Here is a 27,151-nt window from a genome sequence, read left to right on the forward strand (position 1 = left end):
CCCTATGCGTTACCGTAAGAATGCCGATTACGTTATGAACAAATTAACCACTAGTACAGATGGATGGACACCGACGGGGGAATTTGTAGAAAAGGGTACAGCTGTAAAAGGTTCACACATGTTAGATTTATTTAAACATTTGTCCTACGCGTATAAAACAAATGTCCGCGAGCCTAAAGGCTGGCGGTTTTTTTAAATAGTCTGAATGAGCTCAACATTCCTTTATCAGCTTTTCAAAACCTGCACGCTCGTGAACAATATCGTATAATCAGAGAGGGCGAAATAAACGGAGAGAATATTCCCCTAAAAAGAAGAAGAAGAAGAGGAAATAATAAATCTTGGGAGATGGCTGGAATCTCGGACCCCGCAGAGGAGGAAGAACCTCCGAGTGCCCCTCTTAAGAAGAAGAAAAGAATAAGGAAAGATAGAATATTAAGTCCTAGCTGGTTACATTTTACCTCCTAAAGTTGTATTATTTTTTTTATTCCTAATAAAAAACAGAGCCATCAGAATTAATTTTGTCTCCAGACCTTTTTTATTTTCTACATTTTGTAACAATCTTTAAACATCTGCAGAGAGCCAACACTGTGATTAAAATGAGTGTCTTTATGACGTCTCTCACACCGTTGGTATTTTTTCACAAAATTCGTTACAACAGTATCATTTTTTATCACATCATCCTGATACAGAGATAATACATTTTCATATGACAATCCCGACGCTCTTTTACATAGATAGAAAACACAATGCTGACCACAGGCTGTAGACATGACATTCTGAAGTTGCCGATTATGGTATAAAATAGTTTTACATTGTTTTTCTAGAAAATGTAAGATGGTTTTGGGTAATAATTCATTCTGGTGATAACCGAATGAATCAAAAAAGGTTCCAACCCCTTCCTCTTCCTCCAAAGTCACTGCTAGCCAGTGTTCTCCGGGCATGTGGGATGGGTGGGTGTTTACAATCAGGTATACAGGATATCTAAATTTTGTTTTCCTCGGGGGAGCTGGTCTGAGGCCCATACCCCCCCAAAAGAGTCCCCCACCATATGACGCAGGAGACTGTCCAATTGATGATTATTCATGTTGTAGTCTTCTTAGTAATAATCTACCAACACTTGACGTTTTGAATTAATCTCCAGAATCGAATCAAAACAAGAATATACGATTAAAGTGGTAGTCTGTGGCAGCGGTACTCTGAACCTCATTTCCAATCTTAAACTGCCGCTCGTGATGGGAGACAGGGCTTCAGCGTCTTCCGCCGCAGTTAAATTAAACACAAATAATGAATATCCTTGTTCGAAATCATCTCTGTCTATACTCAGAGGTAAGTCTTTCATGTGTCTCCCTGTAGCAGTGAACATGTTGTAAAACTCTCTGACTGACGACCCCGGTTAAATTGAGGTTGAAATGCTTTGGCCGGTACCTGCCTACCATCTTGACACAGAGCCATGTATTCTATATCATTATGAAGGAAATTAAAAGGTGAAAGCTCTCTCCTACCAGTGAAGGCTTCGTGATTTACCATACCCAAAACTAGGTATTTTGGCATATTACCCAAAAAGAGATTTTCTTGGTTGCATATTCTGGAATTCACGGGTATACTATAGGTTTTGATGTTTACTCTTGATAAGGGGTAGAGGGCGTTACCTCTCATCAGAGCCGCTGCGTGTCCCAATCGCACAGCAGGGGAGATGGTGGCTTTTTTGATAAAAAGTGAAGCCCCCAGTATTTTTAGACGGTATGTAGAATCATTAGCACACATGAGAGTAAAGGCATCGTTAGATCTGGTGAGTTTGATTCTCAAATCTACAGAGTTCAGGAGAAGCCTCTCGCTGAAAAAAATATCCGTGTGTAAGGCTCCCATCAGATGAAGCTCTCTGGATTCTGCTGTGAATGTAGATCTCTTTACCAAACCCTTGTTTGGTCCATCGGCAATCATTACAGAGTCCATAGCTCCCGCTGTGTCTTTATAAAATAAGCCGGCAGTGAATTGAGTTTTTAAAGTAGAATCAGAGTAATTCAATAGCGTTTCAATCATAGCACGGTAAGGATGAGTTGAGCTAGATTGAGAAATTAGCCTGTCCCCTAGAATAACGTCGCATTGGCTAAAAATGGTATTCAGAGGATAATTAACCAGGGCCACGGGGGCATCAGCTGCCAGATTAGTCCCATTGGCGTTGGTTATTTTGATCCTGAGATGTATCAAGGTGTCATTCATATCTAGGTATTTATCCCCGTCCCCGGGAATAAAAAATTCAATCGGTCCGTCCTCCGTAATGGCAGACAACGGAAGGACCTCTGTGTAGTGTTTTTCATCGATAGAAAGTTGTGTCATAGGGGCAGAAAATAAATCCAGTTCTGCCATGCTGCATTCTGCAGATTTATGATGTAAAAGAGCCATATTTAACACTCTAAAATATATCTCCCCCAATACGTTCCTTCTCCGAGGGTGTTTTTTGCTTAATGATTTTCTTTTGACAGAGTGTTTTACTTTCTTGACACCCCTCGGAATCCGTTTGCCTGGAGGTCTCTTCCTGGCCCTTCTTGCAAAAACCATCAGACCACCTGATCCTTCTTGAGATTCGGGGTCTGATTGGCGGCCGAATTTACGGACAGCCTTACCGATGACATCTGACGCAATATTTTTGGCCGCCGATTTCAGATGAGGTTTAGCTATGGCGAACCCTTTTCTCACCAGGGGTGCTACAAAACGAAATAATCTCGAAAATATAGAGCCAATGCCTCGCCCGTACATCACCGGGGCTCCATAAAAACCCGGCAGGGATCCCCCCGCTTGATTTTCATAATAACTCACAAAACGCTGGGGGTCGTGATCAATCATCGTTTTGTAAAAGATTGTCCTGCTTTTGACGGTCGGAAATGAAGTTTCACTACACTCTTTCCGTAGGTGAAATTTACTGGTTTGTTCTGATCGTTTTTTATTTCTATCTGTATATTCTCGATGTGCGTTTGGTTACCGGTAAGTAATACGCAGGATTAAAATACTGAGTTACGGTATCGCCGAATGATCCTCTTATATCTACGGTTCTCAATAGAGGAGCAAAAGCGTCGCCAACCCTCTGATGACTGACCACATTGGTATAACAGTATAGATGTGTTGAGCCAGCATTTATATCTGCGGGGTAGGCTGCTGATTTATCATCAAATTTGAGCCACTGGTCTGAATGTATTCCAAGCATGTAAGCGAGGGGTTTTGGAAAGCGGAAACGATACTGGGCCCCTCCTAGAAATTCGATTTTCCTGTGAATCGGACTATAGTATAAACTGACATCAGAGTCAATTTTTTTGAAGCAGGACCCTAGTTCCTCCATGAGCTGAGTTATGCTACTATAGTAACCAGCTCTAAACATATGAAGCCTTAACTTGCTATTCGGGGTCATATCGGGGGGTTTTGATTTCTTAAACCACTCAAACCATGCTGCTTCCTTAGGTAAGTTATACCAGGTGTGTGGGTATGATATTTCTGTCAGGGCGACCTGCCACGAACCATCCAAGTGTAAAGGTTGTGCCAGGTTCACTTGATAACTAGAGCTTGTATTGTTTTGAAATACCTCTATGCTGGCATTGGACGGCAGCGTAATGTAGAACCCTTCATTTATCTCCATGGCTGTACTGAAGGACTGAGCGCTGATTCCGTATGCTTTTATACATCTTTGATTTCGCCTGCATCAACCCAGCTGTTGAACTTTTCGGGCCAATTATGCCAAGATACAAACATTTGTTTTTTCCCTCTCACCACACGCCTTTTTAGAATTTTCTCGACTTGAAAAGCCTTGTCATTGGTTATCTTCACTTTTTGTAACTCTTTCTCATAAAAAGTCCCATTGATCTCTTCTCCATCATAATCTTTGAGCTTGTAAACAGGTGGCTGCCGAGGTAAGCCTTCAGACACCGTAAATAGTTCGTCAGTATAACTCTGCTCATATTTTTTATCAAATACCCCTCTCAATTTGGATATCCTTACAAGTTCGCCCTCCTTAAAGTTCATTTTGACAGCAGCTTTTTTACGTTGGCTAGAGGGGTTATACAGGTTCCGAAACACTTGAGCCGCATTTTCCTTTGTCACCTGCATTGGTGTCATTTTAATACTCCGGTGATAACTATTATTGTAACTTTCAATTAGTTCGGGTAAGATGTCTATATATCTATGAGTGTTTTTAGCTGTAAAATACCTCCACATTTAGTTTTCAGCGTACGGTTAAATCTTTCTATCACACATGCCTTCATGTCACTGGCTGTTGTATAATGTGCAATACCTCTTTTCTTCAACAAGTTTTGAAAAACTTTATTAAAGAATTCTTTCCCCGCGTCTGTTTGTAATTTTAGGGATCTCGCTGTGTGTTAAAACTGTATCAAAAGCTTTGGTAACCTCTATACCCGTCTTTTTCTTTAATGCTTGAGCATAGGCTTTTTTCGAAAACACATCTACGACTGTTAATAAATAATTAAAGCCATCATTATATTCGGACAGCGACTGCATATCACAGAGATCTGCTTGAAATTGTTGCAGCGGTCTGAGTACGAAAACTCTGTTTCTTGCAAAATGCACCCTTGCCGGTTTATGCAAAGTATATGCGTCTTGCTCAGATAAATATTCTTTGACTTTCTCTACATTTATTTGTTTACCCATTTCATTCTGTACAGCTCTATGGAGTTTATCCACACCTCCTAAACTCCCTGGATTAGATGGATTGTAATACACCCTATGCATAACACGTTTCTCAGACATGTTTCCTGTTACAGCCCCGATGAGGTAATGAGTACAACAGTTTTTCTTACAATGCATTTTATTGATATGTCACACCCATGTATAGAAAAACATGTTACAAAAGAAGTAAAATATAAAAACAGATCAAAAATAAAACATACTTTAACGAAAAAGTATCAAAATAAAATAAAAACTCTTCCTAATGCTGCCAGAAGGCCCAAGCTGCTCTTGTAATCTTCATTTGGGTTTCGTCGTTCTCTACCAGCTGTTCGTATAGTTTCTCGATTTTAGCCTCAAAGAGTCTGGTGTTTCTGAGGTTGTGCAGAATCGCCTCGGTAGCTCCAAAGACTCTCCTCTCTGACACATGAAGGTGGTTCTGGTGCAGAGCGTCCCGAATGGCTGGAATGAAACGAACGGTCCACAGTCTCTTTACCACTTCATCATAGTGTCGATCCAAATAGTATTCATCGGTAGGGAATAAACACTCGTGCTGCCTCTGACTGGGGTGATCGACTTGACATCCGTTACATGTTTCCTTTCTGTAAAGGTACACGACTCTATCCAACAGATGAACTACAACCGCTTTTACCGTGTTCAGGAATGCCGATGTCCTAATACGTTCTGTAGCATCACCCTTGGGAGCATAAGGAAAGCATGGCGAATCAATGCCTACTGTTGTTGTTGATTCCTCTGGAGACTTGGATGGAGGTTGAGGCATATCCAGCCACCCCGTGATATCAATGTCAGCCATAGCGCTGTCCAGATCTGGTGTCCAAAATGTTGGTGAGGATGGCGGTCCTGTAGGCGTTTGATCCAGGCTGCAGATCGTGGTTTTTCTCAGATCCATGGTTGCTGCTCTCTAAAAATGTCCTTGCGGGGTCCTTACTTTTTAAATGATCTGCTGAGGTGGGTGGGACTTGTTATGTTGACTGGGGGGCGGAGTCCTCTGCAAAAGTGAGGGTCTTTTTCACCAGTATAATGTCCATCGATGTCTGACTTTGTTTAAAAAGTTCTTTAAGCTTTGTAGCTTTTCCATCAATCATTTCCATCCATGCAGTCAGAGGCACCCTCAAGGACGTTTGAAATACCCCGCAGGTAGAATTAAAATACTCCAAAACAAAATCATCAGAGGAGTCCTTACCCAACGTCACCAAACGGCTTGAGCGGTAATACCAACGCCCAGAGGGTCCGCTTTTAGTTTCCCAGACGGTGCCTGTCAGGACTCTTCTCCCTCTGGTTGTGTGGGAATATCTCCTTCTTCTTCCTCCACATTGAGGGGTAAGGATGCAGGCTCTTCTTTAATCTCGCATGCTGTTTGTGTTTCTTTGTTTTTCTTTGCAAATATCTTGTACACCTCTGGTTCCACGATGGTTTCTTGATGCACTACTTCTTCCGATACAATGGTTGCGTGTAGATCTCGGGAAGACACCAGAGTTAACACAGCCCAATCTGTTGAGGTCAGTGTCGCTTTAACACTACGGGGTCCATACGTTTCTCCATTCTTCAGATTGTAGAAATGCAGTTCATTAGCCATATAGTTGAATATATAACCCCAAACATCGCCATTTTTTAGAATCCATTCTTCGTGAAGTTCTTCGGCTGTAGGCGTCTGAACCCGGCATACAAACTGCATTCGTTTCTTGATTGGAGCACCCAACGGATGGCTGTAAGTTGTCACCGGTGTCTCGCTGATTAAATTCATATCAAGACGTCTCTTGGCCATTTTCTCTCGACTTGAAAAATATTTAAGAGTGACCAAAGACGCTGGCTTTTTATTTAGACAGAGGGAGAGGGTGAGGGGCGGGGAAAGTGTGTGTGTGTGTGTGTGTGTGTGTGTGTGTGTGTGTGTGTGTGTGTGTGTGTGTGTGTGTGTGTGTGTGTGTGTGTGTGTTCCCCCTCCTTCACCATATGTTTTCTCCCCTCATGTCCTGTCATGTCCTGTTTGCAAAAACAGAGAGGTTTAAATATATGTTTTTTAGATGCTTTACTTTTGATTAATTTCATGTTATTTGCAAGTATTTGTAAGTTACATTCGATACTGTATACAGGATTAACCACACAGGAAGTGGTTAGGAGGCGGGACATATATCCTAGACATATTAATTGATTGAAAACAACGGCATTTTATTTTTCTCATTTTTTAAATTTTTATTTTTTTATTTTGTAAACCGGAAGCGGGGGCGGGACATCCGCCGGAAGCGGGGGCGGGACATCCGGTCGAACGAGGCGGGACTTCCGGTCGAACGAGGCGGGACTTCCGGTTTTCAAAAAAAATAAAAAGGCGGGACTTCCGGTCAAATAAGGCGGGACTTCCGGTCGAAAAGGGGCGGGGCGACCTGTCACTTTTTCTGCATACTAATGAGATTGATATGGCATTGGTAACACTACTTGCAATGTCTCCTTTTGTTGTGCACTCCTCTTCTGAGACCCAGCCTCAGATTCTGCAAGACCTACAAAAGAATAAGCGTTGTTCCTTGTATTTGGATGCCACTGGAAGTGGAGTTGCAAAACCTCAACCATCCAGCCAATCGGTACTTTACTATGCTCTTTGTATGTCATGCCAGTCAACAACACAAACTGTGGTTCCTGTGGCAGAAATGCTAACATCTGATCAGAGTACTGCAACTATCCTGCACTGGTCGACTTGCCTGGGTCGCGACTACAAGTTGTTTTCAAAACACTTCAAGCCCCAACAAGTGGAACCTGGTTTCAGTTGGGCCATGATCCATGCAGTCGTTCAGGCACGTAACATCACCGTGTTCAGGAACGTCTCAAGCTTTACTTCCAGGTGTGCCGAGGGCAGCGGTCAGTGATACACCTCTGTGCTGCTCACATGCTGAAGTTGGTCAGTATGAAGTGGTCCAAGGTTCAGTGCAGAAAGGAGACCAAACCATTGTTTTTGTACTGTTTGCCCTCCTTCAAAATGCTACTGTATTTAGCCAGGTGTTGTCCATTTCAAGGTGTAGGCACATGTTTTTCATCAAAGACTGAAACTAATGGGTGTGAAACATCTCTCAGCCTGCAGGAGGCCATACGGACACAGAAGTCCGAACATATCCATTTCAAAAATGAAGATGAAGACCACACACCTGCTGATTTTGAAGATATGCACAGATCTCTCACAAAATCATCCCCTTTCTTTGCTCTATCAGAGAGGTGGTCACACAAGCACAGGAGGATGCAGGGCAGGAGGATGACGCAAACGGAGCATGCTAGCCAAATCCTCAGTATTGTGAGACACTTGTGGAAAGAATTCTCCATTACGCTGGTACCGTGCCTCTTTGGGCTGATGCTTAAACATCTTGGCCAAACCCGTGACAGTGATGCTGTTGGAGAGAACTGGTTCCGCTCAGCAACAAAAGTGATCCTTTCATCAACATTGCACAGAGAGCGGGAGACTTTCTCCAGCTACAGCGAGACTTTGTGGCTGGACGACTCAAAGGTGTCGCAATAATGAAAACACATACGCTGAAGGCAAAAGACAACCTGAGGGACCAGAGACACTTCCTCTGTCACAAGAGGAGACATGGAGGAAGCGAAGTAAAACGCAGAAAAGACAGTCGAAGTACTTCAGCCCCCCTACTCCAACTGCTCAGAGAGAAAAGTATAAACTGTCTGAAACATTGTCGATGCTCGGGAACAGCAAAAGGGATGCTGTCCACATTGGGGAGGAGAGGGGACACTTGGACAGCAAACTGTCAATGACAAACACTTGCCCAGTGGACAACCTCCTGGACACCCTGCATCTCGCAATAAAAAGGAGACCAGGCATTCAAAATGATTTGTCAAAAAATGCAAATCTTGACTCATGGATGTCGACCCTGCTGCAAGTCCATAGGCGTTTTGATCAAAGGGAGCGGTCACAGGGAACGCTGCGTGGCTGAACACAGTAGCCAGGTTCAGAGGACACTCCTGGGATGCTTTGGGACTGCGGAGGACACGGTTGTTTCTCGACTGGACTACTTGTAAAACACAGAAATAACCCAAACATGCAGAAGGTGCCCTGTCGCCGAAAGGACACGCAACTCAGTTGATATCATGTAAGTATTTCCCTGTTTTGTGAAATTAAATTAATATAATGTATTTATTAAATCAAATAAATAAATCAATAGTATAATTGATTGCACCAAAAAGGAAAGTCTCATGAGTTAAAGATTGCAGAGATTGGTCATATTTAAGTTAGTTTACTTGTCTTTTTCAATTGTGTTTTATTCCCTTTGAAGATGTGCACCTGTTGGGAACAGACAGGCTGACGTCGGCAAGCGGGCGAATGAGTCCCTGAAGGTTCTTCCTCGCCAGAGGTAAGTCGTGCCATATACCTCAGATCATTCATTGTGAAATGTATATGCCAAACAGTTCCATTGATCCACATTGTAAATACATGATGGGGTAGACCTGCTGAGCTGATGAATCACTTGGTATGTGACCATCGTTCTGGAACATTCAGCTGTTATCAAGAACATGAAATATTCTGAACCTCGTCGTAGGAAGTTAACACCATTGAAAGCAACAGGACAATATCACCCATATGTTTACAACTCACGGGTGATCAGGATGTCTTTGTTCCAGTTTCAATGCTATCGAGGTCTCATGTATGTTGGGTCTATCATTTCATTTTATTAAGCCAATTGTTATTTATTTTTCCTTTTATCTCAGAGGTTTGAAACAATGCACTTTTAAGGAGACAACAGCGCAGCGTGTCTTCGTGTTAAGAATGTCACGAGGCTCAGGACCCAAACGCACAACACCAGAAACAGATCAGAATTAACAAGGTCTTTTAATTAAGGTCAAAACACAAAGCGCTCACTTGGAGGATCAACACTCTAAACCAAAAAACATCTACATGGACTATCAAAAATATACTTCACGCGATCAAGGGATGACTGGCAGGCTTGACGAGACAAGACGAACTGACACAGGACAAAGGGAGACGCAGACTGTATATACACACTAGGTAAGGGGACACAGGCGGCAACAATTAAGGGAGGGGCTGACAATCACACTGGAGGGAAAACACACAGGGCAGGAATGCTCTGAAACGAGAGGGAAAGGTTACTACAAAATAAAACAGGAAATCACAAGACAAGGCAAAAGACAAAAGGACTGAACTAAATAAATTAACTTAACACAACTGTCTAGACACCACACTTCGTGCACGGAGAGCTCTGTATTTCATTACCTTCAGTAATGAACCAGGGGAAGCTAACCAACCAGCATCATCCCACAGCCTCGCCACATCTGGTTACAGTTCTTGGTGGAATGTAAGACTTACATTCAGTACATATCGTGTCTGTGCTCAAATGTTGCTGTCTGTTTGAACTTGTTCCATTCGTTTATATGGCTATCTCACACAGTCTGTGAACAATACTCTCGTCACAAGGTATGAGTCAGATGCTGTGCGTATCACCTGGGGCCTGCAAATCACTTTGTGGCATTCCACAGATTGGGTTTGGATAGAAGCTGGCGTTTCTATGATGGCCTTGAAGAAAATGAAAAGCCTGGAAGAGGAGATGCCGTCATCAAAGAGACGACCGTCCAAAGAACACGTGGGGCTAACTCCCGTGTTGCCACATCGTTATGGTCCGGCTAAGTACGGACAGCTAATTAAGGAAGAACAAAGTATTTACTTCTCAAATTTATTCTAATTTTTTTTTGCAAATAAAAATTCAACAGATACGTAGGTATACTTATATAAACGTAATGTATTTACAGTTGCAGGCAAAACATTTCAACAGGAAATTAAATATAGTCTATAACTAGCATTGTTCAAGTTTACTTTAAGCAACAAGCTTAGTTTGCCTAATTACAGTGTGTCCTCTTGAGTACTAGGATTGCTTGGAATGTGAAAAACATTACAAGATTAGAAAATAACACTTTGGTAACAATGGAATGAGAAAGTTGGTTCATTGTAATCCTGTCTTCTCTCTCAGAAAAATAATTGCTATTCATATTTAGCTTTAGGACAAAGCAGCAGAAGCCGTTCAGAGTGGATGAAAGACTGAAGGTTAGCCTTTCTCTTTATCTCATGAACCTGAATTCCTTTAACATCTCTTTCATTTTGTTGTTTGCTATGAAACAGAATTTAAGATACGAAAACTTTGTAGATAAAGAATGATCACCTAAATGAGGAGCACACACTTATTTGTATGTATTCATTCATTTGTTTAACAGGGACAGTGCACATTAATTAACATTCCTGTACATGTGCCAGAGTTAGCCAAGAGGCTGTTTTTCATCCGTTGTCCCGGGACATATTTTATAAGTGAACCTAAAACACATTTCATTTAAACAAGTAAATACAATCAAATTAAAACATGCAACATACATTACTGGAATACTTAAATACAAAGACGGAACAATAAAACAAAACAAAAGAACATGTTGTGACGACCCCTCCCCTTCTGCCTGTCTGTCCTCTGGCAGGTACTGGGAGTGTCGTCCTGTGTGTGCCCGCCCATCTAGAGGCGGAGCCTCAAGAAGGCATAAAGGCTTGCCCAGCTGGGAGGTTCACTCTCTGATCCTGATCTGCTGCAGCAACCTCAGCCTTCCACCTGTGTTTGTATTTTCACAAATAGAATAAAGGTTTCACAAATCTCAAACTGGGTTATAAAGAATCTCTAGACCCTCTGGGATAATCCAGTCCAAATAAATCGGCTATGCAGCGATTTAAGAGGTTCAAACACGGAGGATTGTTCGCTCAGCGCTGTAAATTAAATGTCCCTTAACTTTCCCCTTAACTGCCGAATCGGATGCTCTGAATCGGAAGCCAACTTCAGCGTCGTGCTTCGTAGTATACCCCCCAGGTTGAGCATGCTTGTGACTCAGCTTCCACCGAGCGAATGGGACCCTGGGATTTTTCCGACCGACAGTAAAAACACGTGAGAGTGGAATCCCGTGAGACTGCAATTATGGTGAATTATTTTAATAAAATGTTACATGGATTTACATTTCAATTGATTTTGAATTTGTTTCGACCACATTTTCAAGCACGCAGAGAGATTTGTTCCTTTAACACTTTATTTGCATAAAAAGTTGAAATAAAAACATTTGTGCATGCACTTTAAAGGCGATCCTGGACGTGACTTTTTAATTTCCCATAAGGTCAGTTGCAAAAGTTCATTAAAGCACCGGGCTTCAATATGGCATCACAATGTGAACAAATACAAGATAACATCATTATAGCAGAATACATCAGGGAAACTGAAGAGTCCAGATTGAAAGCGATATTAACTGAGCAGGCTTTAAAAACTATAACAGCTTCATGGAACTACAGACACTCTCTTTTCCTTTTGGGTGAGCTCGGGTGTGACAGTAAAAGGAGGGCAGGCTAAATGGCTATCTTCTTGAAATGTCAGAGAAACAGTATGATGCTAAGATACAACAAGCACTAGACAAGAAGGAAAGTGGGCAGGGCGAAGAATACAAAATATTCTTCACGTCAAGACCAAGACTAAAAAATGAGGAATGGAATCATGCCTGAGAAGCTTTCCAGTCGCATCTCTGCATACTGTTTGAGATGGGAGTTCTTGACAGTTTAAGGGCCACCAGGAGAGGACTCGCTGGAGTCGGAGTGGACACGGGGTATGAACTAAATAAAAGGAAGGAGCTAGGAAGAGAAGCAGCAGGAGGCTGAGCTTCAGTCCCAGCGGAGCAGACGGGGGCTTTGTAAGTACAGCTTGCAGCCGGTACCTATGGGAAAAAGTCAGAGGTCACGCTGCAGAGTACTGAGAAGTAAGGCTGATGGTTACGTGTCAGACAGCATGTGGGAGGATGCAGGGTCAGGCCAAAAGGAACAGCTGAAACGTATCTGTGCTTTTTCAAAAGCATATTAATGGATTACTCTAGCTCACTATGGACCCACACAGCCGGGTCATACAGATAGTACAGTGAGCCCGGCAGCAGCAAGTATCTGCCCAAGTAGGGTGTGGTGTGACACGGCGTGAATTGTCCCGAGGTTGTAAAAACCGAAAAATATCAGATAGTCCACGACAAAAAATTGAATTATTGGTCAGTATTGTTGACTGAGCTTGTGTGTGTGTGTGTGTGTGTGTGTGTGTGTGTGTGTGTGTGTGTGTGTGTGTGTGTGTGTGTGTGTGTGTGTGTGTGTGTGTGGTCAGTAAAGAGCTTCAGCGTTGCTGTTTCTTGGCTTCTTGATCTTCTCGATGTTCTTCAGGATCATGTCATGGAGGATGACCTGTAAGCAACAAGCAGACATGTTAATATGAACATTGTGACTCAGACAGAAAAGGACTTTGGGGAAATAACATTTGGATCTCGTTTTCATCTAACCCGGAACCTGAAAGTAAGATTAGCCAAGAAAGCACTAGAAACGGTTTGTATGAGTGGCGCTGCACTCGTATTAGATTACCAAAAGTTAGAAGAAAACTAAACTATTTGTGTATGAGATTGATATATTCTTTGAAGGTTACACTGACAAATACTCTGGGTAGACTTCTATATTCAGGTTTCATAACTGTAGAGACAGCAGGTGGTAAAAAGCTGACTCATGTATAGGTTTAGGACCTGCAAGTCGTTATTGAGAGTATTGTACAGCGGAGTTCTGTCCCATTGTACGTCTCTTCTGACCCGGTTTGAATCAGCACTCACATATTGGTTCCTGAGCTCTGAGACGATGATTTTCAAACTGATGTACTCCTTCTCATCGATCTCTGATATGGTCCTCCTGTAGTCCTCCTAAAGATTACAGACAGCTTGTTATTAACACAACCAGCTGTGCTTTTCAGAGCAGACAGACGCTGGCGGCCACAGGCTGCACACACAGATTACACACCACGTGAGGGTACTTGACAATTTTGGAGACCAGCTTGGCTCTTGTGATGTAATATCTGGAGATCTGGTCCAGGTAAGATGCTGCCTCTGACTCCACTGTCCTCAGCTCTGCCACTGTCTCCTCCTACACACACACACACACAAGTTTTTATTATTATTATGATAATGTTACCTTAAAAAAGCTTAAACAAATGATACCATTGCTGAACCTATGTGCATTATAACAGGGTTTAACTGAAACAAGTAGAAAGTCATTTGGGATGCAGATAAGTATAGCAGTATACTTAGTGTTTACATGACCGCTGATTATAAAATGTAATATAAACCAGCACTTTAACACGATGTACAATCCCAGTTGAGTGCTTAACTGAAATAAACAGTAAGTGTGGAAGTTAAGGAGCATGTCAGTGCTGCTCCCTAGTGGCAAACATAGGGAGTGCAACACATTCAAATATAGAGCATACTGTATATTCTGTACAGATCTATAGAAGAGTAAATATTAGGGAAATAAAAGAGAATGAGAATCAGGTATTCAGGTAGGTAATACTGCTATCCTTATTTCAGGATCATCTATTTGAACCCAGGAAGTGTACTGACCTGTATGGACACTCCAAAGTTGTTTCCATCTTCTATCCTGGGGATGAGCAGCTGGACCCACATCTTCACCTGGCAGAACACAAGAGGTGAAGGCGTGTGAGGATGCATGCTAATGTGTATGTTGGCAAAAGAGGTGTATATTCTTTGAATTTTAATTAATGTAATAATCATTTTATAATAATTTAATTTTTGTAAACTGTTCTGGACTGTGCTAAGGTTAATATGTATTATTGTTTAGGACTGAGTTTCATGCCGTACAGCAGACTCTCGTGCACAGTTTAAAACGACCCTATGCCAGTAAGACAATAGAAGTGTTTTGATGGCCCGCGTGTGACCGTGTGACAGGACTCGAGTGTAACTTACTTCTCCAAGTTTCAAAGTGTCTGTCAGTCGGTAGTGGACGCCAGGAGGCATATGGATGTGGAAGCTGTGATTCACATGAATACACCTTTCAGACTCACCTGTGAAACCCTGGGTCTTCATTCAAGGTAGTGTGACGCTCTGGATCACGAGTCACTACAACATTCAAATTGTTCTACTTTTGATAAACGGCCACTACAAACACTTTCATTTCAAAAGCATAGTGAAGTACTTATAAACTGATTGTACCCAGGAAGTAGCTAAAGGTTTCTGATACATAAACGTAGTTTCATGTTTACTGAGAAACAGTACATGTTTCTTCGTCCCATCTACTCTGCATCGCTCAAGCTCACCCTGACAGCTCCTACAGAGGAGGCTGCTCATTCTCAGCTGCACACAGTGGGTGTTTCTCGATGTCGAGTAAAGCTGCTCCAGAGCCACTATTTCAAGCATATTACGCCGCCGAAGTACTGTTCCAATGTCCAGCATACTTGGAATTCTACGGACCAATTTCCCCAAATCTGTGGCGGAGAATGTAAGGCGGGGCCTCTCATATGACGCACACCTGCACACTTGCTCGCCTGTTCCACTCTTTGCTTTCTGAATGCCAGGAAGGATTCTTGCCTCGCTTCTGAAGCAAGATGCTCGGAAGACATGTGCTACCAAGCAAGCGTACTCGACATTGAGAAACACCCAGTCACACAGGACAGATGCCGGGCTAATAGTGGTGTAGGAATAAGTCCAAATTCAGGAAATTCGTTTTTTAGCACTTCCAGGTTCCCCTCGTCTCAAAGTCAATCGTTTTCTGACTAGTTTTTGGATAGATTCCAGAATTAAAGTCATAAAATAAGTCAGTAAAAACCCCACTTGTGAATGTCTGAAGCTTTTACGTGTCTAAATAAGACCACTAAAGGTCATCATGCTGAACATTAGCTACCTTTAGCTTAGCGGTGGTGACGTCAATGTCTATAGCAATATGTCTGCCGGTTGCATTTACGCTTTACCGATTATCAACATGTCGTTAATATATGGCAGAGATGGAGAACTCGAGTCCTGGACTCTCCAACTGATCTGTTTATTGCACACCCTTGCTTGTATACAATCATTACCAACGTAATAACTTATGCCCTTATCAGCCAGGTGCGAGAAACCCAATGCAACTATTTAGTATATGTTCATCTATTCGGCATCTATCGGTCATCACATGTGTGTTGACACTGCTCCGTTGTCCATTGACTTCCGGTAAAAGTTCCTTCAAAATAAGAGTCCCGATCTTATTACTATCAAAATAAAAGTGCAAAACGAAAACTTTACCATAAGAAAATATTGGCATTCAAATATAATCACTTCTCTAAAAGGTAACTCATTTTAAATAGTTTATTTATATATTAATATTAGTAATAAGCTTTATATCTGTATAGCACCTATTACAATATATTGTAGCCAAACTGCCTTCACAGCAGTTCAATAGACAGATTAGTATAACATGACAGGATAAAAGCAATGTAGAGGAGCAGCTACATTTCAACACATATATCCACGAAGATTAATATATGAAGACTTGTGACTTGGACTCTTCTTGGGTGACTCGGACTCTAACACAGGTAATGATGACTGACTCGAAAAGTGGGGGCTCCAGTGACTTGCACTGGTGAATCGGTGACTTGACGACAACACTGATATACGGTGATTATCCTTCTTAATGAAATATCTTAGTATAATAAATGATTGTTCGCTTATAACATAATAATCACTGAAACACTCTGCGGTTGGCTCATCAGATATGATATAGCATACACATGTCTGCGCAGTTAGTTTAGGTTGCATGTTGTATGAGACTTACTGTGTTACACTTCTCGATCAGCGTGCGGATCTCTGGTTTGACTCGTTCGATCAGGTCCACCAGCTTGGTGTTGCATTTTATTATCCCCTCCGGCATCACAGCTGTTTTGGTTCCGCCTGAAAGAGCGTCCACAATTACAAACTGTTCCTCTCACCAAAGAGTTCTGTAGCGGCAGGTTACAGCTCTCACACTCTGCTGCGCGGTAACACGAGGCGGTCACCGGGATTCTTTTACCTTGCCAGCTCTCATCAGCGAGTCCATCGTCAAGTTTCCTCTTCCTGGAGTTCTGCAGCACAAACAGAAGGGCTCACATCATTGTATTCATGACAGACGGTCCTGATGGATGGAGATCGATCTGAATCCCATATCGTCCATTCTCACACGCTTTCCTTTCTAACTTCAGCTGTACCGTAATAGAGGCAAAAGAAGCCCGGTAACCTTAAAGGTGTGCTTCGACTGACTGACTGACTGACCGTTAGCTTACAGTTATGAAACAAACCAAGTCTGCCAACCGAGACAGTTGTTCAGCTTTATAACCCTGAACGTCACCAAGCGCTCCGATCCCAGCTGTGCGTCACTCTTTAGTGTCCCCTGGTTTCCGTTGGATTATGAGCTTCTTAGTGTTTTTTATTAAAGCGTTTTGTTGGTGAAGATGTTTCTTCAGTTGCATGTGTTCTGGCACATTTCTGTTTTTATATTTGCATTGTTTTTGAAACCGCAGCACGTTTCGACTAATGGAAGTGTTTTCGGTTGTTGTCGAGCGTTTGCCCCTCTCGATCACTGTACTTAAACACGGGCGAAGCTCTCTTCAGTTGGATTTATTTGTTTTCATCCTCATCTCTCAACATCCTGTCACCATATGTTATATGTACAGTAACCATGACTACGGCTGTTGTTCTAATCGACTGTTTATTTGTTTACATCAGACCGTAATGGTGTAAAAGTGTTTTCATTCATCATTAATTTTCCTTAAAGTATTTTCTTTAATTGAGCTTTATCACCCGTTACTCAGGGGTGGGCGATATATATCGTCTCCACGACATTAGGTCTCCACGATATGCCTTTTCAGAGATATCATATCTATCGTGATAGTGCACCAGGGTAGGATTTTCACGGCGGCCGTGAAGCCCCGAAAATAATTGTAGCCTACGTCCTACGGCCACCATGGGCCCCTGATACTGTTCACATCTCGAAGTTGCTTTAAAAGCGTCAGAACAGGTTTCTGAACTGCGATATGCTGCGTTCACAACGGACGCAATGCGAATATTCTCATCGCTCCAACCGCGGCTGTCAGCTGTGTTACTCCTGTCACTCAAACAGGACGCGCTGGAGAGGGGGCGGGGCTTATATCCATGTAAATTCTGTGGTGGAAACCAACTACGACAAAATTAACCTATTTTACCGTGATTTAATTGTAATACACGTTTCAAAATGATGCCGAAGTAACTACATACTGATACCGGTTAGTAAAAACCAACTGTCTGGATTCAGACAGTATTGCACTTCATCTATTGTCTTGGTTGATTCTGTTGGCTTGTATTTTATTTGATCAATAAGGTATTTATAGTGTTTCCCTTTTGAAACAGATGTTCAGTTATGTTAAAGTCTTTGATTGCACTTCAAGTCTAAAGTTTACATTTTAATTGTTTGGCACTGACTTTTCCTCATTGGTGTTTTATGTTTTACTTAGTTGTGTTTTACTCCCCTTTTCATGTGTATTGATGTTACATCACTGCTAGTGCTACCTAAAACAGAAAGTGCATTTTTATACTGAGAAACTGTGCCTTGAATATTTTATTTTATTTAGCAAGAGAGTGCAATTTACTTGGTGAAGAAACCAGTGTTAACGTTTGTTGTAGAGTGTAGGCCTACCCACTTGAACACTGAGGAAGCCATCTCAACATTCCTGTTGAATTGTTCATTCAGGGATTCATGCAGAATTAAAACCAGCTTGATGGCATTTTGGTCTGTGACTCCTTTTTATTTTAGTTTGTGTTACCTTGTAGGTGCTTGGACTGTTAAGTAACTTGAAAAATAACCATAATAACCGACATGAAAAAATATCGTGATAAATATCGTCTATCGTGATAAATATCGTCTATCGTGATACTGCTTGAAAAATATCGTGATATTATATTTTTCAATGTCGCCCACCCCTACCGTTACTACATGACTGGTACTTTATCTCATAGCAACTGAACCATCTCCATGACAACTGAGAAACTCCCTCTTCTGCAGAAGGCCAAAGGATGTGGCAGGAAGATGCTACTTATGATTACTTTCCATTTTGTTTTAATTGTGAAAAAGTGGATGTTGACTTGGATCTCCATGTATGTTTTGCATGTGTTCCAGAGTGTTTGATAGAAACACATGAAATACACAGAGGAAGGCTTTAATCCCTCCAACCAACTTCTATTGTTTTTTCCTTGTTTCTGCTGTACTCTTTTGTTTATGCCGCTCATTTCTCCAAAGTTAAAGTAAACTTGAATAATGTGCTTCATTTCAATGTCATAATTAAGTTGATTGTTCTTTGTGGAAGCTCCAGTCAATGAGCATTAACTGAGTTTTAAACATCACTTTAAATGGAAGATTTAAAGTGATGTTTAAAACTTCCATTTAGGCTCCGCCCACTCGATCGGATCGGCCGATACTGATTCCAGCGATCGTCCCCGAAATTGGCGATCGGAGCATCCCTACCGGTTAGTAAAAACCATGAATTAATGCTTGACAAGTCTGCAGACAGACGGCAGGCGAAAAACCTTTTAAAATGTGTGTTTTCTAAATGGAGCTTGGCTAAGCTAACGCAGTATATGCTTCGACCGTCCACACTCACAACAACGGCCTACAGACATAAATAAAGCAGCGACTGTATTCGCCATGACACAGTCTGTGGTTTTTACTTGTTTAACTTTTGGCTAGTTTCTGAACAGATATGAGGAGCTGTGAGCTCTGAGTGCTAACAGCTAACGGTTGATGTTGGTTTTGTGTTTCAACGTCAGTGACGGCAGACTGAGATCCTCACCGCCGATTGGCTGCCGCGAGATCTCGTCATGCGAATTTGACGCTCGAGTTGAAGTTTTTTTAACTTGAGCGTTTGTCGAGGCCCCCTTCAATCGCACCGCGGCATTGGCATCAACCGCTTCATGCACGCCGTCGGAGCTAATTCGCACCTGTCCGCGTAATTGCGCTGCCCCCAAAAATCGCATCTGGTGTGAGCGCACCATTAGTTGTTATGTCTGTCTTGGAAAGTGTATAATAAAATAAAAATATGTAATAACAAGATACATTTTTTCAAGAGCGTCCATACATGGTGACTATGCTAACAGTTGAAACTATGAGATTCTGTAGTCACTGTACGATAAAGTGCTGACTCACCGTGTCCATGCCGTCATGGCTGTTGGTGAAGAGGATGGGTTCTGGGACTCTGAACTTGATCTCTGAGTGGATTTCTTTCAGGTCAGTCACGTTGAGAATCGGCTCCTGGAACACCGAGGGAAAAGGTCCAAAATCAACTCATATTCATGGCATACAAAAATATAACATATACTATTCACTTTTCAACAAATGAATTGGCATTGTTGCTCTACAGGAGACAGAGATGCTTCAAACTAAGGACGTTTGAATATAAAATAAAACCTTTTAATAATTCTGATTAACATTCTAGGGCTTGTTATTTACTAAAACAGACCTTGATTTGATATCATTTATGGTTCCTAAGGGGAAATGAATTCCACTCTGCATGTTCTAGTCTAGATCTAGTGTGTTATCTGAGGAGAAAATCTGATTCAGACTCAATTAATATTCATTATAGATAATTAAAATCGGTAAAATGTATGCGTTTTAGATTTGGCCAAAAATAAAGTCATTAAGAATAATTTTGGATTCACCTGGGAATCAACATTAGTAAATTAGTCATTTTTTACCAGCAATATTCTGTTGTCATGTTCAAATTAACAGTTGCTTTTATGATTTGATCTCTTTTCCTTTTCTTCATATGCATCACATGATAGATGCATTTAGTGAGGTAGTGTTAGGTGCCGCACAAGACGTGACCTCTGACGAGAACGTGCACCGAGTCTGAAGAGATGCCACTAGGGGGAACTACTGCCGTGGTACCAGTGTTCTTTGAATCAGGCTCTCTGCATTGTCCTGCCAGCTAAGTAAGGGATAATGTGCTGCGACGCGGTCATTATGGGGAAAAGAACACCGACAGGCTGATCAGGAGCCCGACGCGAAGCGGAGGGATCTAGATCGGCATGAAGGTGTTCTTTTCCCCATAATGACCAAGTCGCTGCACATTATCCCGCTTATTACATGGCCACATTCTCAACAAAGTAACGTTATGACTCCCAATATTAATTGAAATGCTTTTATGGATTTAGAAAATGATTTTATTGATTTAAAAAATAGTTGTATGTATTGATTTAAATTGACATGCATCCGCGAAGAAAAATAGTCCGATGTTACTGTTTGAACTAACGTAGCAACGGCAGGAACTGCTTCGATAGCGTTTTTGAGGAGCTTTCTGATTACAGATTTGAAAACATCGCTGCTTGCTTTAAAAGTAGCACAATTCATTATGTCAAACCTTGGAAAGTATCTCGATATCCCTGCCCTGATGCCAAAGTAACTGCACACTGTATGTTTTGCCATTTGATGTATATGTCTGGACCGCTGCGTAAAAAGGAGGGTTTCTGCCCGTTACTTCTCCGCTGTTTTCTTGTCCCTCTTGTCTTTTTCTTTTCTTCACTGGGGACTCATCAGCCACTAACTATTACTCCAAATTACTGTGCTCTCCAAATATATTAAAATGAATGTTAAAATCCTCCATGTTGCTATCACACGACAGCGGAAAACTAAAGACAATCAGACAGTTTGCTTGCTTTTCAAACTGTTACATTTGAAAAACAGTGAGAGCGTCTCTTGTCAGTTTGAAAAGCCAACGGTAGGACCTGCTTGCGTTTTTGAGGAGCTTTTTGATTACAGATTTGAAAACATCGCTCCTTGCTTTAAAAGTAGCACAATTCATGATGTCAAACATTGGAAAGTATCTAGATATCCCTGCCCTAATGACAAAGTAACTGGCAAGTGAATATGTGTTGCCGTTTGATGTCTATGTCTGGACCGCTGCGTAAAAAGGAGGGTTTCTGCCCCGTTACTTCTCCGCTGTTTTTCTTGTCCCAGTTCGAAAAGCAAACTGCATGCAGTTTTAGTATGCATGCAGTTTGCTTTTCGGCCCAACTGTATACAGTTAAATCGACCGGACTTCTTTCTGAAGATGTGAGCGTCCTTAACAACGGTCAATAAGTCCTTGACAGCGGTCTGTCTGTTCGGTATTAACAACGTGTCACGTGTTCTGAATTGACCAATCAGAATCGAGTATTCAACTAAGCCATGTAATAAGGCAAGATAAACGGGCTCTGACCAATAGAGGGATGCAAGAACACATTCTAAAACCTGGTAACCAGCCAGCATTTAAGCTCTTCAAAGTGAAAAGTTTTGGAACATGTTTTTGGTTAATTACCTGAAATAGGTATGTGGTTAACACAAGCTGAAGATTTGTTTTTGTTCTACAACACAACATACGTCAGTAAATACCCCACTGGGGAATGTTTCCGAAGCTTTTAAAGGTCTTAAAAACAGCAGATGCTATCGAGTGTCCAAATGAGACTAATGTCATCAAATCGGACATTAGCCACCTTTAGCTGTGGGATATCGTTTGTTTATTGCCTCGCGTTAGCTTTTTACTTCTGGCTTCAAAAGTCATAAAAGTGCTATTCACTTGTGGAGATGATCCTGCTGAACAAATCGTGTATGTATGATAAAGGTGTGTTTGCCACAGATCTTTGTTTGTCTCGATATCCGATGGAAAGATCCCATAGCTTTTTGTCAGGGAGCTCTTGATACTAACTTCCGTGTCGGCCATCACTGTACCTCTTTATCTGCATCACGGCTCAGCTGCTCAACCATGTGTTGCTATTACAGTGAACTTATCGTTACCCTCAGTGACCACAGAGGGCAGTCATAATGCGTGATTCTACACTTTATTCAATTTCAGTTTGCGGTCAGGTCTCTCACCCTGAGAAACTGATCCAACTCCAGGAGCTTTTTCGGGAAGAAGCAGGCGACCAGGTGCTCAGCCTACAGAAACAAACGGGAATAAACGTTGACTCATTAGAATAACATACTTTTCCCAAAGATTGTTACAATGAAGCATAAAGTGAACCAGAAAGCAGACATACAGTGAAAGACAGATAGAGTGACCAGAGGCTCAGGTGTGTGATGTCAGACACTTACCTCACTGCTGATCTGAGTCCTGAACGTCTCCACCTGCCAACACATTGGAGGACAATTAAAACAATCGATCAGAATCTAAATACTTAATTTATCCAAGGAAAAACTGGGCTATGTGACAGTGGCTCCACCTTCGTTAAATAAACCAAAAATGTAAAAAAAAAAAAAAAATGTAATAATACAAATATTGACAACAACATAAGAAGCTAAAGTGAAAAGTCCATTAAGATAAAATACAAATAATTAGAATAAATGTTTTAAAGAAACATAAGAAGTTAGAGTAAAGTGTCCAATAATAGATCAAATAAAATGCATATATTTATATAAACATAAGAAATTAAAGTGAGAATACGCAATAAAAAGACATTTGATATTTGATAGACCTGATACGTTAGAGGAAAATGTCCAATAAACGATCAAATACAATTCAAATAAATATGTTTATAGCAAACATTAGTAACAATTTAATTTTTATAAACCTCAAGGGTATACTAAAATAAAAAAGATGATGTAACATAATATATACTACATATGTTTCTATATAAACATAAGAAGTTATAAAGGGAGAATGTGCAATACAAATATCAAATAAAATAAAGATATTGATGTAAACATAACAAGTTAGAATAACATTTCATATAAATAGATCAAATACAATATGTATATAAACAAAATAAGTAAAATTAAAAGTGTGCACATTGCACTACATTATTTAACATGTACATTAATACAATATGTACTGTGATGTATAAGTATTAATACAACACTAATGCTGAGTTGCACAGTTTAATAGGGTTTGGATGCATGAAGATAGTCCTCCATGCATTGTATATGAAATAATGCAGTACGGTACTATCAATATAAATATTTTGTATTCGAAAAATTTCGTAATACTAACAAACTACAACCATGAAATGCTCCCACAGTTAGATTGTTAAATATAAGCAATTAAAATCAGGAATAATGTAATATTCTATCATAATATAATACTTTCAAAAGAGCCATGGTCCATAATGGGTGCTTTTGATACTTTAAGTACATTTAGCTGACAATACTTCCATATTTCTACTCAATTCAGGCCTATCAGTTGTCATGAAGTGTTTTCGGACCAGCGTATTCTACTTTTACTTAAATAAAGGATCCAAGTACTTATTCCACCACTGCCGTTAGTGTTCTACCATCGTTGTTGTTGGGACACATGGACATTATGCAATATGTTACACACTAAAGGTAAACATTATAATTTAATAAAAAGCTATCTAATATAATATTAGTAATGTTTACTTCCGCCGAGACGCAAACGAAGTAAAGAAAAACGTGTTAATGCTTCAGTGAGCAGAGCCAAGGACTACTGTTGTAAAACTTAATGATATTACAGGGAGCCGCTAAGAAGCACATTAGTGACCGGCTTGGAGCCTCTACAGTGATACAAACACATGTGGAATGTTCTCGGTGGATCCACACACTCACTTTGCTCTTCAGCTCGCGGTCGACTTTCAGTAAAGATGACATGTTGTTGAATAAAGGTGAAGAAGTGTCCAGGAAAATAACCGTTTACTGCTGCTCCAGATACACCGCATGCACGGCGTCAGGACAATGACGCACTCAGAAAGCGACACGTGAATTCAATGTGCTTGTTTTTCGAAATCCTCAGAGACACTTTTCCGTCAGCGGGATGTAGAGCCGCCCCTCCCAGACGCAGCAGTGAATGAAATCAAGCAAACCCCTTCTTCTTCTTCTTCTTCTTCTTCTTCTTCTTCTTCTTCTTCTTCTTCTTCTTCTTCTTCTTCTTCTTCTTCTTCTTCTTCTTCTTCTTCTTCTTCTTCTTCTTCTTCTTCTTCTTCTTCTTCGCTTCACTTCAATTCAAATGGTTTTATTGTCATGACATCTGCAAAACAACTACGACATCTAAACACATATGTTGAACAAAAGCAAGAATAATATGTTTTCTTTACGAGGAAAATAATATACTTATTGAACATGAACTATAATTAGTTTTTGTTTTTTAATCACAGAACAATAGAAAAAGTGAAGGGGAGTTATTGATAATTGTGCAGGATAATGGTGATAATACATTTGTATAATACATGAATAAGAAATGTAATAAGAAAATTATAACAGGAATAATGAAGAGCAGCTGATTTGAAAAAACAAACTCGAGAGGCGGCTGAGTGACCGCAGTGCAGAATCGCTGTATAAATCTCCTAACAATGTTGTCCATTTTAGACAGAGGCTTATTATATGTACAGCCCTTAATAACATCCATTTTCTGGGCTCAATGTGTGTCTTGTCCGTTTTCGTTGTGATCGCTAAATTCACATTCCCTTTGTTTATAATATTATCAGCGCTTTTGTTTTGAAATCACGTCAGTGAGTTTTGCCTCGCCCCTCGCTCCAATGACCATTAGGCCATTTAGTATGGCAAAAAGCAAAAAGGCCTCTCAAACGCTCTTCCGTTTACGTGTTTAATAAAGAAAAACAATTGGACGGTAGATACACGGATTCAATCCGTGTAAAAAAGGAAATCAAATTGTTATAATAATGGGTGATGTAATGACATACATTATGAGGTCCTTGGCACTCATGGGTGTCTCCTTGGGTCATTTTGTGATCATGGGGTATCATTCTTACAGCATCAGGACAATATCATATGGAGTCAGACACTGGTAATATTGATGTGTGTTTTGTCTTTTTGTATGTGATATGGACCTTGAGTCTGGAATAAAGATTGGAATTACTGGAAGTGTAATTGAGGCTGCTGCGTTGACTGGGACTGGTGGAAGGATGAGGCTGATGAGACTGAAGAATATGTGAGGAACGAACTAGCGGCTGAGAAATAATCATATATTAAAAGATAAGAGGCCAACAAGAGTGACGTCAGTGTGTCAGTGTGCTGAAGGATAGTTGTGACCAGCTATCCAGGCCATACTCTAAAGACTTTCCAAGGTGTAAAATGCTGCTGCCGGAGTACTTACTGGAAGTATTGCTGATATCATGTCTACCATCCTCTTAAAATACTCTGTCCAATAATATCAGCCTCATGAAGAAAGGTGTGTTAACGCTTATTCAACATAGCAGAGAAACATGCATTCTTGTTCTCAGGAGGGGACATTGACAGAGGAGTACTGGAAAAGTACTTCATAGTAGTACTTGTGGGGCTAGTTTCACTAGTACTTGTTCCAACAGGAACAATCTCACGAAGAACTAATGGCAACAAAAAATAATTCCATCATCAGTTTTGCCCCGCCCCTCGCTCCAATGACCAGTAGACCATTTTGTAAGGTAAAAAGCAAAAAGGCCTCTCAGACGCTCTTCCGTTTACGTCTTTAAAAAAGAAAAAACAATTGGACGGTAGATACACGGATTCAATACCATGCTGGGCATATTGTTACGGTGTATGTTGGAAGCAGGACCCAAATGCAGATATAAACAAAAAAAACCTCCTTTATTTCAAGGCTAGGATATAACAGACAAAACAGAACACTCACCGACGAACTAGTCATGATACAAGACGAACCGACAAAGACAGACAGAAAAACCAGAACTTAAATACACACAAGACTAATCACACAAACAAGACACAGCTGAGGAGGGAGGAGAAAACACAGGGACACCAGGTGAACACAATCGGGTAAATTAGACACACCAGGGAAACTAACGACAGGGAACCACAGACAGATTTAAACAAGACAAAACACAACGCAGACAGAAAACCAAAAACAGATCTAGACAAGACAAAACACCATAAAGACAGATCGTGACAGTACCCCCCCCCCCCTCAAGGGACGGATCCCAGACTTCCCAAAAAAAGACTCGGGCGGATGGCTCGGGGGCAAGGCAGAGTTCAAGGAGGGGTTCTCGGGCGGACGGCCCGGGGGCAAGGCAGAGTTCAAAAAGGGGTTCTCGGCACAGGACACAGGGTTGGCAGGACCCCCGGCAGCAGAGTAGTCGGCAGGGCCTCAAACGGCACAGGACATAGGATTGGTAAGACCCCCGGCAGGAGAGTAGACGGCGGGACCTCCAACGAGACAGGACAAAGGGTTGGCAGGACCCCCGGCAGGAGAGTAGTCGGCGGGGCCTCCAACCGGACAGGACACAGGGTTGGCAGGACCCCCGGCAGGAGAGTAGTCGGCGGGTCCTCCAAAGGCACAGGACACAGGGTTGGCAGGACCCCCGGCAGGAGAGTAGTCGGCGGGGCCTCCAACGGCACAGGACACAGGGTTGGCAGGACCCCCGGCAGGAGAGTAGTCGGCGGGGCCTCCAACGGGACAGGACACAGGTTTGGCAGGACCCCTGGCAGGAAAGTAGTCAGCGGGACCCCCAACGGGACAGGACAAGGAACTGGCAGGATCCCCAGCGGAACAGGACACAGGGTTGGCAGGACCCCCGGCAGGAGAGTAGTCGGTGGGGCCTCCAACGGCGCAGGACATAGGATTGGCAGGACCCCCGGCAGGAGAGTAGACGGCAGGACCTCCAACGAGACAGGACAAAGGGTTGGCAGGACCCCCAGCGGAACCTCTAACGGTACTTGAGTAGG

General features: G+C 41.7%; 1 protein-coding gene across 1 annotated transcript; it reads right to left on the reverse strand.

Annotated features, from left to right (window-relative positions):
• Positions 1–11,621: 11,621 nt before the first annotated feature.
• On the reverse strand, positions 11,622–24,240 carry LOC117451282 (proteasome activator complex subunit 3-like). Its single transcript, XM_034089504.2, has 10 exons — positions 24,086–24,240; positions 22,619–22,651; positions 22,400–22,462; positions 19,697–19,801; positions 16,556–16,607; positions 16,322–16,437; positions 14,119–14,187; positions 13,523–13,645; positions 13,339–13,425; positions 11,622–12,925 (listed from the first exon to the last, which is right to left on the reverse strand). Exons 1-10 carry the CDS (start codon positions 24,125–24,127, stop codon positions 12,845–12,847), a joined length of 771 nt encoding a protein of 256 aa, XP_033945395.1. The 5' UTR covers positions 24,128–24,240; the 3' UTR covers positions 11,622–12,844.
• Positions 24,241–27,151: the final 2,911 nt, after the last annotated feature.

The sequence above is a fragment of the Pseudochaenichthys georgianus genome, chromosome 8 (genome assembly GCF_902827115.2).
Source record: "Pseudochaenichthys georgianus chromosome 8, fPseGeo1.2, whole genome shotgun sequence".
Classification (NCBI taxonomy): domain Eukaryota; kingdom Metazoa; phylum Chordata; class Actinopteri; order Perciformes; family Channichthyidae; genus Pseudochaenichthys; species Pseudochaenichthys georgianus.

Bases quoted from the DNA above. Each gene is read 5' to 3' on its own strand.
- LOC117451282 (XM_034089504.2), bottom strand. From the start codon at position 24,127: ATGTCATCTTTACTGAAAGTCGACCGCGAGCTGAAGAGCAAA. The intron at 13,426-13,522 runs GTGTGTAATCTG...TGTAATCTTTAG, and splicing joins TTGTCAAGTACCCTCACGTG to GAGGACTACAGGAGGACCAT. The intron at 12,926-13,338 runs GTGAGTGCTGAT...TGTTGCTTACAG, and splicing joins CAGAGCTCAGGAACCAATAT to GTCATCCTCCATGACATGAT.